This window comes from Ostrinia furnacalis, unplaced genomic scaffold, assembly GCF_004193835.3.
Source record: "Ostrinia furnacalis isolate ACB-3 unplaced genomic scaffold, ASM419383v2 OfSCF5394, whole genome shotgun sequence".
NCBI lineage: Eukaryota > Metazoa > Arthropoda > Insecta > Lepidoptera > Crambidae > Ostrinia > Ostrinia furnacalis.
In genome coordinates, this window is record NW_021135633.1 from 174,542 (window position 1) to 190,250 (window position 15,709).

General features: G+C 39.4%; 1 protein-coding gene across 1 annotated transcript; it reads right to left on the reverse strand.

Moving 5' to 3' along the window:
- Positions 1-631: 631 nt before the first annotated feature.
- LOC114361025 (spectrin alpha chain-like) lies at positions 632-11,681 on the reverse strand. Its single transcript, XM_028315932.1, has 4 exons — positions 11,661-11,681; positions 2,066-2,179; positions 1,414-1,561; positions 632-912 (listed from the first exon to the last, which is right to left on the reverse strand). The coding sequence occupies exons 1-4, from the start codon at positions 11,679-11,681 to the stop codon at positions 632-634; spliced, it is 564 nt and encodes a 187-aa protein (XP_028171733.1).
- Between the last annotated feature and the right edge of the window lie 4,028 nt (positions 11,682-15,709).

Genomic DNA, 15,709 nt, shown 5'->3' on the forward strand with positions numbered 1-15,709 from the left:
CAGACATTAATATTTTGTGGTAGAATCGGAGGCAATTTTAGTTAATGCTGCATTGAAGAACATCTAGGACGTACGATGTGCTTACAACAAATATTGTTTCGGCATAAACGAAGTTTATTTTTTGTCGTAGAAACAACTTTGTCATGCCAAAACGAAGCTTTTTACAAGCTTTTTAGTACAAGTAACACTCGACATTCTGTACTTTACCCGTCCCAGCCTAGAAGTCGGTACCTGTACACCAAGCATCAGTTCAAATACTTATCAATGTTTTAAAATTGTTAGATTCATTAAGACTTAATCTTTAATGTTATAGATAGTTTTAAAGACCAATAATGAAGAGATGATGATACGTAGTTGGTTCAATTGATATAAAATCGCTTCAGTTTTAGTACCTCCTCTTTAATCATTACCCTGATTGGTCCATTGATACATCAGTGACGAGAGTTGTTATAACTCAGGACAGAGTTGGAACTGGTCCAATGTCCAAATTAGGACAATAACTCGCGGCTCCGTTTCATTGGGCTCCGGTGGACATAATCGGGTTTTAGTGGGCAGGCCCCGCCCTCCTAGCGAGGAGAGGACGATGGGGACATGGGCGTACCCACAGGGGATAAAAGCCGAATTATCTGTCCTAAAAATGCTGCAGAAGCTGGATATGACTTGCCCCTAGGCTAGAAGCTGGGTACGCCTTAGGATGGGGACGATCAGCGGGTATGCCCAAAGCATTTCCCATTGTAAAAGCAATGAGTTGGACCTGGGTAGCTACTTCGTCGCAAGGGTATACTAGCGGTACGTACCGTGTCTCTGTGAGCCACTGGTGGAAGGCATTGGCGTGCTTGGCGAACTCCTTACGAAGCTTGTCGTTCTCATCCTGCCGCTGCGCTTCCTTTGTCAATTCTACGTCGCGCTCGGCTGCGGGAAACAAGTTTTTATTATAGAGTAATGTTCAAGTGATTCATCAACTTTGTATAAGCATGATTTTTGAAGCTCTATTGATGATTGTTTTTTCAAAACATTCGCACTATACATAACCCCTTTCGAGACATGTCTTGATTATAAATACAGAAGGAAGACCCATAAAACATCATAAGCATGCAGACTAATGTACTGTTAAAAATGGATCAATACTCAATATTACCAATTACTCATTATTTCATCATGGACGGAATTAAAACTACGGACGCGACGGCTTAGAATTGAAATAAAATTATGTTTCCTTTTGAAAACATGTACATTTAGAAGGTTAGAGAAGGTTTAGAGTCGTTAATCTTTATCAGCCATCTATGAATATTATTCAAATTCTTTCCTATAGTTTTTGTTGAGCATGGATTCACATTAGCTTATTTTTTTCATTCACACAAGACACAGTAGGCGTAGTCCAGTAAAAGGGGCGTGTCAGTGGGCGTGGCTTACCGATGATCTTGCGCAGGTTGCGCCAGGTTTCCTCGAGCGCTTCCATGGTGAACCAGGTGTAGGGGTTGGCGCCCACGTTGAACGACTTGATCTGCGCGTCCAGCGCTGCCAGCGCTTCGAAGTCGCTTTGCGCTGATGATAGCGACGCCTGGGGAAGAACAGAGGGTAAAGGTAAAATACACAAGTGATTAAACTACGAACAGGTTTTACTAAGACGACTTGTGTGAAATTAGTACCAGTATGCCACAAAGATTAGATTAGTTACACAAGTATTAATTTCCGCAAGAAATTTCTCGAAATTGTACTGAATGAACAATCAATAAACCTTTATTTCTTGAAACTATTAAAATAAAATAATCGACTAGCCATATTTAAAAAAAATAGGTTTTGTGACAGAAAGGATTAAGATATGCGCCGTGATAAAATCTTATCGATGATTTTAGACGACAAATGTATGGGCTTATCGCGTATAATCGATAAAATGGCGCGATAATCTCGGTATCGTGGTGTGCATCCTAAGCCTACTGGACAACAAAGGCATGAAAGAGAGAAGAAAACTTTTTAAAAATTTGACCTTAAAAGAATTTAAATTGCTTTAGATTGACAAAAATGGACAAAACAATAACAGCTTAGAAGATTTACAACAATATACCTGGAATTGTGCGTGCGCGTCCTTGAGCGCGCGGATCTCCTCGATGGAGTTGCAGCGCACCGGGTCCGTCAGGTCCTCCTCCGCGTTCTCGAACCACGAGTTGAACGCCGACGCCTGCCGACCAATACATTCATCAGTTTCTATATTATTTAGTTTACACAAAAGTTATTTTTTCCATTATTATTAACACACAGAGTGCCACACTTCCACAACGCAACGCTGCTTATTCCAACGACTCAGCTTACAGCAGACGATAGCTTCGAAGGCGTTGCCTCTCCGTTATAACAACGCAGCACCACAGAATAATAATAAGTACTACGTACAGAAGTTTTACTTCGCGAAGGTATTTAAAAAAATGTATGCTCAATGTCATTAACAATATGGTGTAATTTAGCTTGTCTCAAGAGTCAAGCAAGTTTGTCAGAAGTTTTGTTGACAAACGTCAGTGATCGGTACTGCGCCGAAGCTATAGGGCTGACTTCGGTAAAATGATGTGACGTGAGGTGCCAATCTGCAGAAAATGGCGGAGGAAATACATGATTTAGCATGAATTATCATGAATAATATTAACTACTTATTTACCTCTCNACTTGCCTAAAAAATATTGAATTTTCTTGGTTGCAGGATGAAGGCTTAAATGATATAACAGGATTTTTTCAGGTTTACAATTTCTTAACAGGCAACACATCACGTTTTTTTGACTCGTTCCCACCGCTGCTAGCCTGGATCTACAGCTTGACCGACCAGTGAAGGTCAAGTGTGTCCGGGGGAAAGTTAAATTGACATTTAATATTTAGAATAGTAAAATTCTATTATCCCACATATTTCTCCACACAATACACACTTTTCAAACATCTTAAATTCAGGCCCGTTCTACATAAAACCCATCGAAGGCAGATATCGAGTACCTAGTACTTACGGTTCTCATAAGTCATATTGGCCCGAACCGCGGATATTGGCCGCGGAATTGGACTCAGTATTTGGCCAACACTCCACGCCGGACGCCGAACCGCCGGAATTGAACGCCGAGTTCTCACCTGCTTCAAAAGTTACATTCGATATTTGAAAAGTTGGAAGTGGTATGACAAGCGTTGGAGGACTCTGTTTTCTTTGGGCAACTGTTTTTTTAATACTTTTGTTTTTTTTTACCTTGCATACTATTAAATCTACAACTAAACATAGGCACGAGGCTTCCGGGTAACGCAATTAACTAGGACCGCGGTCCCAGTCGCCGGATCCGTAAAAAATAAATAATATTCTACCGGCAACTGGGACCACTCGTAAATGACAACTGAAATAAAAAAATGTACAATCAAACGAATTTTTTTTAGGTGTAATGAAAAAAAATCCTTTATATTTTAAAAAATACCTTACAGTAAAATACGTGTCATCAATCTTCAATTACCTACCATTCCTTTTAACGCCTACTTAAAATTAGTTTAAAGTATAAAATTATACGTTTAACGTCCTAAGACCTTAAGGTATTTTAGAAAGCTGTTTTCGTGGAAGGGTCAATCAAGGGAAAATGTACACACTGAAACAAAATTCGTTGTCAGCAACAGAAGAGGCTGAAGTTTAGCGGCGAGCCACAGCTGCGCGCGCGCTTTGACGACAAAGCTAATTTGGGTCGTGTCGTGTTGCCCGTCATTAGGCGATTCCAATTAGCTCCCGAGTTGGCCTGACTTTGCAGCAGTATGGGAAAGATACTAACTAGTACACATTGAACATTTTCCTACAAGATCCTAGTTGGACTGACTTTACAGAGCACAGGAATGACAGCTAGTAGCACGTTCAAAAATATCCTACATGATTCGGATCTGAGTACTTCTGACTTTACACAGTAAGATGGAAGATTCGATGGTTGATGGACAACATTTGATGGACCGACCAGACTATACAAAACAACAAACTTTACACCTGTATAAAAAAACCAATAGCTACATTAAAAATGAACTACAAGACTGTAGGTAAGACCGTATTATACAATTTAGTACAGGAGTGGTGTCATTGGTACAATTTTATAATCATACCTAATTCTCAATTAAATAAAGTACAAAAACACCAAGCTATGTATTACATAATATGTTACTTTTATGTTATGATGTCCTACCTGGAAGTCGAACTACGACTTGAGACTCTTGAGTATCCTCTACCTTTAGCATGTGACTACGGTATTTGACACAAGCAGATTACGTTGAATCCTGTTGTTACAAATCAATTAGTGCATCGCCTAATGTTATTAAGGTAAACCATTTAATAGGCATGCGTCTGATTGATTTTACACACCCATTGGAACCAATCAATCTACTGATAGTGCATTAGCAAGGTGGACAATTACTAACCGGCTTATGTAATTATCTGTTGTATACAGTCCAGAAATGTGGGAATGAGAGATCAATTAAGGAGATTAATAATTCAACTTAATTCAAGTGTTTTATGTGAATCTAGAAAAATAAATATGATAAGCGATCCAGAGTCGATGTCTTAAGTTTTAATATCTAGCTAGAGCAAGACTATTTGGATATTAAGGTACTGAAAAGCATTCTGAATGTAATTATGTATAACAATATGGTGATGAAAATAAATATCTGAATTAGAAACTTATTTACTTCTCGTAACAAAAAGTTTCAAAACATTTTTTATGAATCTTTTTGTCAATTTTCAAAAATAAAGTTCAAGGATAGCTTTTTTATGTACCCTGTATACGTAACTAACCTTATTTTGCAAAAATCTTTACGAAAGTTATTACGAACAGTTTTCGCCGGCATATTATTCTGGAGTCTCATAATTGACAAGAATAATTTAAACCGTCCGGGCCCTTCAATATTAAAATAATAATTTCTTTTCGCGGACAATGAAGTTCGTTTTCTATCAAACCTAATTAAGCCATTGTCAAAGTTTCTTTTGTGCCTTTTGACATTATTTGATTGACAAAAATGAATTGTTCTCTGTGTTTAGAAACGGAATCTTGTGAGTTTAATTTGTTTTTCGGTGTGGAATAGGCAAGAATTAGCAAATAGCAACGTAGCTTGTAGTCTCCTCTGTAAAAACAAAATTCTTTGCCAGAAGCAAATAGAAAATTTGATCTATACTCCTCACGAGGCCTGATGAGACCCTCTTACGACATCCAGGGGAAGAGTGGGCGGGTAGTTAAGTCATAAAAACCCAAATTTTCGAATTTTAAATATCGAACGTCGGTTCATGTCATTGACGAACTGTCAGCGGATAGAACTACGTATACAGTAGAATCCCGATTATCCGGATCAATTAAAACCAGAGGTGTTCCGAATAATCGAAAATCCGGATAATCGATTTCAAAGTAAAATCAAACAATAATTAACTTTTTACAATAGAAAAGGTTTTCAATACATCATTTTAGAGTCTAAAAATCTAAATTTTAGACCATTGGTCATCCATTTCGTTTAACAATGAACTAAGATGACGTCCGTATCATGTTACGGTGGCGGCGCCTTCCGTTTTTATGGGTCCAGATCCTAAATCGCTAATAAGAAACCGTGAAGGATGAGTCCGGATAATCGGATATCCGGATAATCGAAGTCCGGATAATCGAGATTCTACTGTACTAAAATTTACGAACACCGTTAAACGCCAATTTACTCGCGATGGCGGTTGGAAAAAACGACGGACATGGTGGTATATGGCGTCCTGCTGTGAACTGACGTTGGCATATGTCCATAAACTTCAGTTTTTCTAGAGACCTTTTTCGTACGATATTCTTTATTATGTTTTTAGCATATACTTTTAGAATTTTAGAAGTAGGTGCCTTCCTTGGCTTTTCCTACTAATATTCTAAGTGAAAGTTTGTGAAGATGGAAGTGTGATTCACGAACCTGAACAGAACCGATTAAGATGAAGTTTGGTATGTTGAAAGTTTGAGACACAAGGAAAAATATCTGTTAATTTTTATCCCGGTGATTGGTAGGTGGATACGCGTGCGATAGACTTACTGTGACAGAAATTCGCCAAAAGCCAAAGTAAAAAGCTAGTACATTTTCGGAATGTTCCAAAAGTACACTAATTTTTCTTCCTTTGGTTTAAAGTCTAAACTTTAGACTTTTGAATGAACATTTAGGTGTTCCCGAAGTTTTTCAGTAAATTAGGCATATTAATTTTGAAACTTGGATAAAATTAGAGTGAATTCGAGCGCTAACAAACGACCAGGTTGGCTACAGGCTGCCGTGAGCTAATGTTTTAAATTAAAAGCTTTCGGAAACCAGTGATTTTAAGCAGAAGGTAAAGTACCTTACGTTCGTTCGTTTTAGCCAAATGAAATCCACAGCTGGGCAAAGGCCTCCCCCCAAGGATTTCCACAACGACCATGCTAGGTATTCAATTAAGAATAAGTATACGGCAAAATCAAGTTAGGTAGAATATTTTTGTTTTTATCAAAATGACTTATCCACGGTAATATTAGTTACTAATCTTACCTTATCTTACCTACACGAGTAAAAGGAAGAAAGTACCTACCTACATTTCACACATGACTTCACTTGACCAAATTGACTGCCTCAGGTAGGACTTCAACTCACGACCGTCCCACTTTCTTTTGAGCCAATCGATTCTCTCAATCGGAAAATATGAGGAAAGTCTATACTCTGAAAAATAACCTAACCTACTAATTTCCATCCCAGTTCATCTGAACATTTAATTAAGTCAGTTTTAGGCCTTTTTTCTCTTAACAAAACAATTACGGGCTCCTTCTTCTTTGATGTTTTTTTCAATGTTCTTTGAGACGAATAATTAGGACTAATGGAAGATAAAATGGTTATCTGCACGAGAAATTAATGTTTTAAAGCTTTGTAGTTTGACGCTTATAGAATTCGTAACTGGAGGAAAAATACTCGGTATTTATTTTTGATATCCATTGAGAATAACATTGGCTTGGCTGGAATTCGGAGTAAGAAAGAGCGAGTTGAGTATTAGTTCCAAATCTTTATTTGATCATGAAGTTTCATGATTAATGGAATGTTAATCTTTGATCTTGAATATCTATTCATGAAATCATTGATATTAGGAGACACGTGTTGCTGCCTTATTCGTACATAAATCATAGCACCAACGATGTCCCGTTATTCATTCATAAATCCCATTCTTTCATGTTTATAAATTAACACAGGGCACTAATTGACAGAAGGTAGCAGGAAGGCGCTGAATGCAGTCCTCTACCAACCGGCCATTGTAGAAATCATTGAGGGAGGCCTATGTTCAGCAGTGGACGTCCTCTGTCTGAAATGATGATGACTAATTGACGGCTACTAATTCTTTGTTTTTACGGTTCCTGTCCTGATGTCAAACGCATGGTGGTTGACAAAGCAGCTTACATTCAGACGAGGTTTGTTCAGCTCTATGACTCACAGCGTTCAATATTCAATAGAACGCATACGCCAACGAAATTCAACAAATTAAAAAACCGCCGCGGTCTAGGAAAACAAAAAAGTTACAGTCGACCGAGCAACATCGCGAAACTGGATGCCACGATACGAACCGCTTGAACCGAGAGCTGTGAACTTGTAACACATTCGAGACAAACTTGTTATGAATGTGTGACATATTCTTGTGAGTACATGTGGGCACTTTGTCATTTCTAGCTTCGGATTTTTGAGAAAAATGTATACGGAAAGGATTCTACTTTATTGTTGTTTGTCTACATCTGGGTACGTGGTGAAGGTAAATCTTAAAGGACGACTAATCATTCAGATATCCAATTATCATCTAGATGAACTTTTTTTCCATGTATTGCGTATCTCAATCTCAATTATTAGGATATAAAACGGTTACGGATTTAGGTAGGTATTTCAGTATATCCGTGGGTGAGCAGTGGACTGCTTTAGACTGATAATGATGATGATCAGTTTAAGGAGTGAAGAGATTGTAGCCGTCCATTGATCATATTTACGTGTTAGAAAAAGTGACCATTGGTCATTTATAATCTGGTAATAATAGCTGTTCCAAAAGGCAACTCACATACTTTTTTCAACTAAGTAGGTATTAGTTTCTATAATAGGCCCATCATTACAATCTAATCTTTAGACCAAAATGAGTCCACAAATAATTAATTTACTACATTTACATAGCATCACCTGTATGTTAAATAAATCAATTTAAAATTTCAATTGAGCGACACCACGTCACGAATTAATATTCTGTACAGCTCATTACTGTTCGAATTGGAACATTTGTGTATTTACAATGATCACCCAATTCATTTACATCAGGTTTCAATTAAATGAGATTAAATTGGTGCCCGAGTGTTCCATGTATTGCTGTGGCGAAGCGATTATCATGTATAATGTTCACTAATGTATAAATAAATGCATCCAATAAAACTCATCGATTTGAAGTGAAAAGGCCCGAACTGTTTTATTTTGTTTATGTAGAAACATGTTTTACTGGTGTAAATACAGTACTTTCAGTATTTATTAATCTTTTGTTGCACTCTGACTACATTGTTTGTGGACAAATATTTGTCCAATGTCCATGGCTTGGTCGGCAATTTCTCAGTAACACTGGGTAGGTACTCTGCTCTGGTGTAACATTTAATTTGAAAATTAAAATTAATTTGCACATTACTCATTTTGTAATTCGAGGGCTCGATTTAACGTCCAAAATGAAGGATGTTATTACCATACTTTACAACTTTTAATTTTTAATTTAGAAAACCTTAAAACGCATTTTCAACATTTTTTATCATAATATTTATCACTTAGGCATAAATTGGCGAAAATGTTATTATAATGTCACAGTTCTCATTCTAAGAGTAGGCGCACACCGTTGATTTTTCGTCGGCCGATAGTTTAGTCGGGCAGTTGATCAGTACCTATGGGCATGTATGGGAGTGCGCACACTAAGTACCTACGCCGATTCGATTTGGCCGATTCTTCATACAAATAATCGGGTACAACTATCGGCCAACTAAAAATCAACTGTGTGCGCGTGCGCCTACTCTAAGATTCACTATATTACTACATTTTATTAGTTGGTGTTAATTTTTAACGAAGTTTTCAGTAATTTTGGTGCAAGTTTTTACCTACTTATTTTGTAAGTCGTTTAATTATTAAAGTGGTCACGGGATTTGTGTCTGTGTGTGTGGGATAAGAGTTTTGCCATTATTTGTGTTTTGTGTATAGTTGACACTAGATTATTTACTTAATTTTCCTGTGTAAGTTAGTACCTACCTAGGTAATTACAGTAATGTAAAACAGTGTTATATGCTTATATTTCCCTAGATACTTTTGATTGGGTAAATGTTAAAATAAAACAAACAAAAATTTACGTATACTCATTTTTAATCATTGACACAATGCGAATAAAGAATGACACAAAAGTAAAAGCAAAAGGTTATAATTAACATGCTACTGTAGCACCCACGCCGGCCGAAATAGCGGAGCCGCTAAGAGCACCCACCACTCCGCCAATCGCGGTGCCGATGCCGGGCAAAAATGCGGACCCAAATATAGCTCCTCCTATCGCGCCTCCAACTGCACCAGTGGCAGCCTCGGTCTGTACCATAGAAGTACAATAATCGTGCCCAGAGCCAGGCGAACTTGTTGTACTCGCCCCTGGTGTAGGTCTAGGTGGGATCATTGGCACCATAACACCGGGTCGGTGCACTATCAACACCCCACCTCTCACCAACAATGTATTCAACTGTGTATGACGGAAACTCCTCTGAACACCACCATCTGGGTCCATATAGTAAAATGTCACTTCATCTCGTTCACTTATATCAATCCCAGTTATTACTATAAAATGGTCCCGCTCACTTTCGTAAATGGAAAACCTGCCTCTAAATCCAAACGCTACTGGAGCATCATTCATTAGGCTGTCGTAAACAAATCTGGCAATTCTTAAATATATACTCGATCTGCCACTGTAATCATTCCAGGGTCGTTCCGGATTCGAAGTGTACAGACTCGGCAGCAAGGTGATACCTTGGTAAAATCTCCGGTTGTTTAGATTCAATCCCTGAATCCGTCTGTTGATCCCCTCGACAAAGTTATCAGGATATGTTCCAGGTTGTATGGGCGAAAAGTTTTCATTGCTCATTGCTCGTATTAATGCGTCAACGCAGTTGTTGCCCGACACCGAATCAAGTGACGGTGACAATGTTTCACGCTGCACTCCCCAGAATCGCAGCATGGCGTAGGCAGCCGTGGGCCCGCAGGAGTAGGCCAGCGTCTGTGCTTGAGCCGGCACGGGAAGGCGCACACTTTTTCCAGAAAGCTCTAGTTCATTATACTCTCCAATGACCAAACGTTTGGTCCTAATCAAATCTTCCTTTCGGACCAGACTAGCACAGTCCGCGAGAACTGCCCACAGTAAGTAAAATATTATGTTTGTAATAATCATCATGGCACGGGCGCCAATGAACAATGCCGAAGAATGAATACCGCGAAAGTGATATCATAAATGAACTGACCAGCATTAAATAGCATTCGTTATCACAGTCAATAACTAAGGGCTGTCAATTATAGGTATGTATTACTATCAGGAAGACCATGTTTATATTTTTACCAGTGATAACGGCGCGTGGAATCGAGATGTATAAAAACACCCAGGAAGGGTTCCATACGACGCTTTTGTTGCTACATGGTAGCCTCCATTAAATATTTACTTTAATTTAATTATTTATTTGAAGTAAATATACAACTAAATACCATGTGAATATTTTAAGCGTCTCCCTGTTAATATTGAGCAAAAAACGGCCAAAATTCACATTTGTTGTACTTGTATGGGAGCACCTTAAATATTTATTTTATCTTGTTCTTGTATGTATATGTTGTTTTAGCGGCTACAGAAATTACATCATCTGTGAAAATTTCAACTGTTATATCTATCATGGTAAGACACAGCCTGTTGACAAACAGAAATTAATTGGGTCTCGTTTTTATCTTTTGTGTACGGAACCCTAAAAACAAACCGATAAGAGTTTTATTTGTCTTAAACGTAAAAACCAGACATTATTTTTCTCTCATTATCTAGCAAAAAAACCATCTAACGGTCTTGTTACATAATTCATCTGATAATATACAAATTAAATAATTTACCTACTATAAACATCCAAACTTGTTTCCAAATACAAATTATTTTTCTTTAATGTATAATTCCATTAGATTGTGTAAATGATTATAAATCCACGAGGGCGGAGCCCCAAGCAATAGCTAGTGTAGTTGTTTATAGTTTTTTTTTTCTCAACTAAGTACTTATTATACGTAACTCTGGATAAGAGTTAAAAAGATAATGTTCTGATCTATTAAACATATACATACGACTAACAACGAACAATCCGAAAAGAGCTGATGTCTATAAATAGTTTTCCTGCTCCGGAAAATAGGTCGATTGTCATTCCTTACTGAGAAATAAGTCAATGGGATACTAAACATTTTATGGGCTTAGGAAGCGTTTCGGAGACTAGACAGATTACTTCAAAACAAGAAAAATAAGACAGTCANGGATTATAAAATTGAGACCAACTGTTAAATATGTCTCATCGCGATGTATGGTATGCAGAATAAGGAAGGCTAAGCCCGAAATACCAAGGATGGGTAACTTACCTGCCGCCCGCGTAGCTCACCACCAACGTCCATTCACTCATTGTGGGATTGATCTGTTTGGCCCAATGACCGTGACAGTTGGCCGTCGACATGAGAAAAGGTATGGTGTAATTTTCACATGTCTTACGGTGCGCGCTGTCCACTTAGAAATAGTCCATTCAGTCAGCACAGATTCGTTGATTATGGCACTCAGGCGCATGGCAGCGCGCCGCGGCTGGCCGCGACATCTGATGTCAGACAACGGGACTAACTTGCGAGGAGCTGACACAGAACTCAAACGATCGATCAAGGAACTGGACGAAGGAGTGCTCCGCACTGAAGCTGCAAACAACGCAACTGAATGGACATTCATACCACCTGCGAGTCCACACTGGGGTGGGGCATGGGAGCGACTTATACGAAGCATCAAANATTTAGATTTTTTTATTTGCCGTTTTTGCTAATTTAAAAAGATCATTTAAATACATGCCATTAACAAGTCCCAGTTATGCGTGTTCACGTTAAGAGACTCTAAAGATCTTAAGTTCTTTTTGATGCTGTCAATCAGATTTCGTAATGAAACTGACGATTCCTTTGTAAAGGGCTCGATGTCAAACAATGCGTGTATGTGGTTGGTGATTAAAACTTTGTTGTTATGATATCTTTCACATAAAAAGCGCCAGGCAACTTCATAGTTGTTGGCAGAAAAATCTACTGAATTTATGACACTTGCGGCTTTATCCTTTAATGAAGATTGTAAATAGTGAAATTTATTAATGCTAGGAATATTGTCATTTGTATGAATCAATGAAATAAAAGTGTCGTGGAATTTAAGCCAATCCTCAAAATCACCAGAAAAAGTAGGTAGTTGTATAACGGGCAAATTCAAAGAAGGCGTACCTGCTGTAAGGACAGTACCTGCCACCGAGGATGTCGATCGACAGTCGAGCTTGTGCTCATGGCCCGTGCTGCATTTCGACTGGCTACTGCCAGTCGGTGGTTTGACGTCGCTTGGCGACGGACTGCCTGGGCTTCTACCTGGCACCACTGTCCCGCCCTCGGCGCAGTACCAGCCCACCGGGTGAGTCGACGTTGGTCGAGGCCCAGTGAACGACCAGCGAGCGGGCGGTTCCTGGATGCCAGGGAGCTTTCAGGCAGTCACATAATGTTCGGGTGTTGGTGTTGTGTTCTCTTAGTGCGGGCGTTGGGCCGACACTATTTTGAAGCGGGGCTTCGGTGCTGTGACGGCTGGTGCGGAGACGGCTGGTGCGGAGACGGCTGGTGCGGTGACGGGTCNGAAGCGGGGCTTCGGGGCTGCGACAGCTGGTGCTGTGACTGCTGGTGCTGTGGCGGCTGGTGCGGAGACGGGTCTCGCAGGCGCCGCAGGCTGGGTGGTGTCGGCGTCCTCTGCTTCTGGCAGCAGGAGGTCCCGGGGGAGGGGGCGGTTGCCCGGGGGGCGGGCTGGTGTAGGCGCGATGTTGTGGAGATGGCAGTGGGGGCCGTTGTCCGCGCGGTCATACATGACCCGCGCCAGGCGCGTGATGAACTCCTCCACTGTCTCCACGTTGATGTCCCGGGCAATGACGTCATTGCGGACGTATCGCCCCGCCCCGGTGATGACGCGGAGGGAAAAATAAGACGGGAATCGAACGCGGAGATTATGAATCGAGCCACAATACGGTGCGGATAATAAACTGTCAGAGATCGTCACAGAAAAGTAAGTACGTATCGAAGGGTATTGGCTAGTGACGTAACAGTACGAGTATTATTATGTAATGTATGACGTACCTAACGTCGTTAATTTGAAGTAGCGGTTTTATGGCTGTATGGTCTGGCGGTTTGTGTCAAAGTCGCGAGTTTGAATCCTTATCCTCCTACGGGAGATTTATGTCAGTGCCATGAGCATGAGCACTTATTTTTGACGTCTCTGTACCAACGTTTATTACGTACTCTTAGTGGCCGCCCGCGACTTCGTACGCGTGGATCTCCTTTAGGGGTTGAATTTTGCAAAATCCCGTCTTAGTGAGCACCTGCATTCTAAAAGGAACCCCCATACCCTACAAGGATACCCCACTTGTAGTTTCTGAGATTAAATTGGTGCCCGAGTGTTCCATGTATTGCTGTGGCGAAGCGATTATCATGTATAATGTTCACTAATGTATAAAAATAAATGCATCCAATAAAACACATCGATTTGAGGTGAAAAGGCCCGAATTGTTTTATTTTGTTTATGTAGAAACATGTTTTACTGGTGCTTTTGTTGCAATCTAACTAGGTACTTGTTTGTGGACAAATAATTGTCCGTAGCTTGGGCAATTTCTCAGTAACACTGGGTACTCTATTCTGGCGTAACATTTAATTTGAAAATTAACTCAAAATTACTCAACTTGTAATTCGAGGGCTCGATTTATCGTCCAAAATGAAGGATGTTTCCATACTTTACAACTTTTAATTTTTAGTTTAGAAAACCTTTAAACACATTTTTATTCATAATACCTATTTATCACTTATAGTCCAGTCAATAAAGCATTATAGATGGAAATCCATGGAACACAATTTCTGACCTCGGGACTTTATTTAGACTAGTTAGGAGGTGAACATAGCAAAAGTCCCCGCCCTTAGCCCTTGAGCCGGCAGGGTGAGGGGGGTTTAAAGGTACCACTTTTCGGTTTTTCGCTTAATTCTCGGAAACTATGTGTCCTAGTGACATGACTACTATGAACCAAAAAAAGCTTATTCAATTTGCTACAGGTGAGATAGTCAAGTTTTTCTATATCTTGTATAGTTCTCGCGGCATCTGCTGTAGAAGGTTAATATTGGAAATTTTATTTTTGTCTTACATGTTTCCAACAGGAGAAAATCGACTAAATCAATATTGAGCACACATCCTAGACATGCGGGAGCATGTGAAGCCTAGTTCCAGGGAGGGGACTGTACCGTGCGTATATTTGGACGAACCAATTGGAGCCACTTTTGAATCCTCATCACTTAAAAACTACTGTGCATTAACACTTCAAATTTGACTCATGTGTTGAGACTTGCAATTTAAACATCAGCTTCAAATTTTCTAAATATACCTCAAACGGTTCTTTAGGTATTGACGTCCAAAAATCTACATGTCTGACCTATAGACCAAATTCTAACCACTTCCAGATGACCTTGAAGGTTCAAATTTGGCATCCAGATAGGTAGATGTGTAAATACAAAGGAACAAATAAAAAACCAGTAAATTTTAACATTTCACAGGTGATAGATAGTAATAAGTGTTCTAAATGTCGATTTTTGAACGTCAATATCTAAAAAACCGTTTGAGGTATATTTATGAAATTTGAAGCTGATGTTTATCTTACAAGCCTCAATACATGAGCCAAATTTGAAGTGTTAATGCACAGTAGTTTTTGAGTGACGAGGATTCAAAAGTGGCTCCAATTGATTCGTCCAAATATACGCACGGTACAGTCCCCTCCCTGGAACTAGGCTTCACATGCTCCCGCATGTCTAGGATGTTTGCTCAATGTTGATATAGTCGATTTTCTCCTGATGGGAACATGTAAGACAAAAATAAAATTTCCAATTTTACAGACCTTCTAGAGCAGATACCGCGAAAACTATACAAGATATAGAAAAACTTGACTATCTCACCTGTAGCAAATTGAATAAGCTTATTTTGGTTCATAGTAGTCATGTCACTAGGACACATAGTTTCCGAGGATTAAGCGAAAAACCGAAAAGTGGTACCTTTAAACCCCCCTCACCCCGCCGGCTCAAGGGCCAAGGGCGGGGACTTTTGCTATGTTCATCTCCTAACTAGTCTAAATAAAGTCCCGAGGTCAGAAATTGTGTTCCACGGATTTCTCTCTACACCGTCGTTAAAGCATTCATTGACTGGACTATTAGGCATAAATTGGCGAAAATTTTATTATAATGTCATGTTCTTATTTTAAAAATCGACGCCAACACATTTAAAAACAAAGAAAAAACAAAACACGCCCGCTCCGCTATAATTATAAAGGGGAGCGCACACAGGTCGGTATTTAACTCGCCACTTTACCGAGTTGGTATTATTTGGTTAAAAGTTTATTAGTTCGCG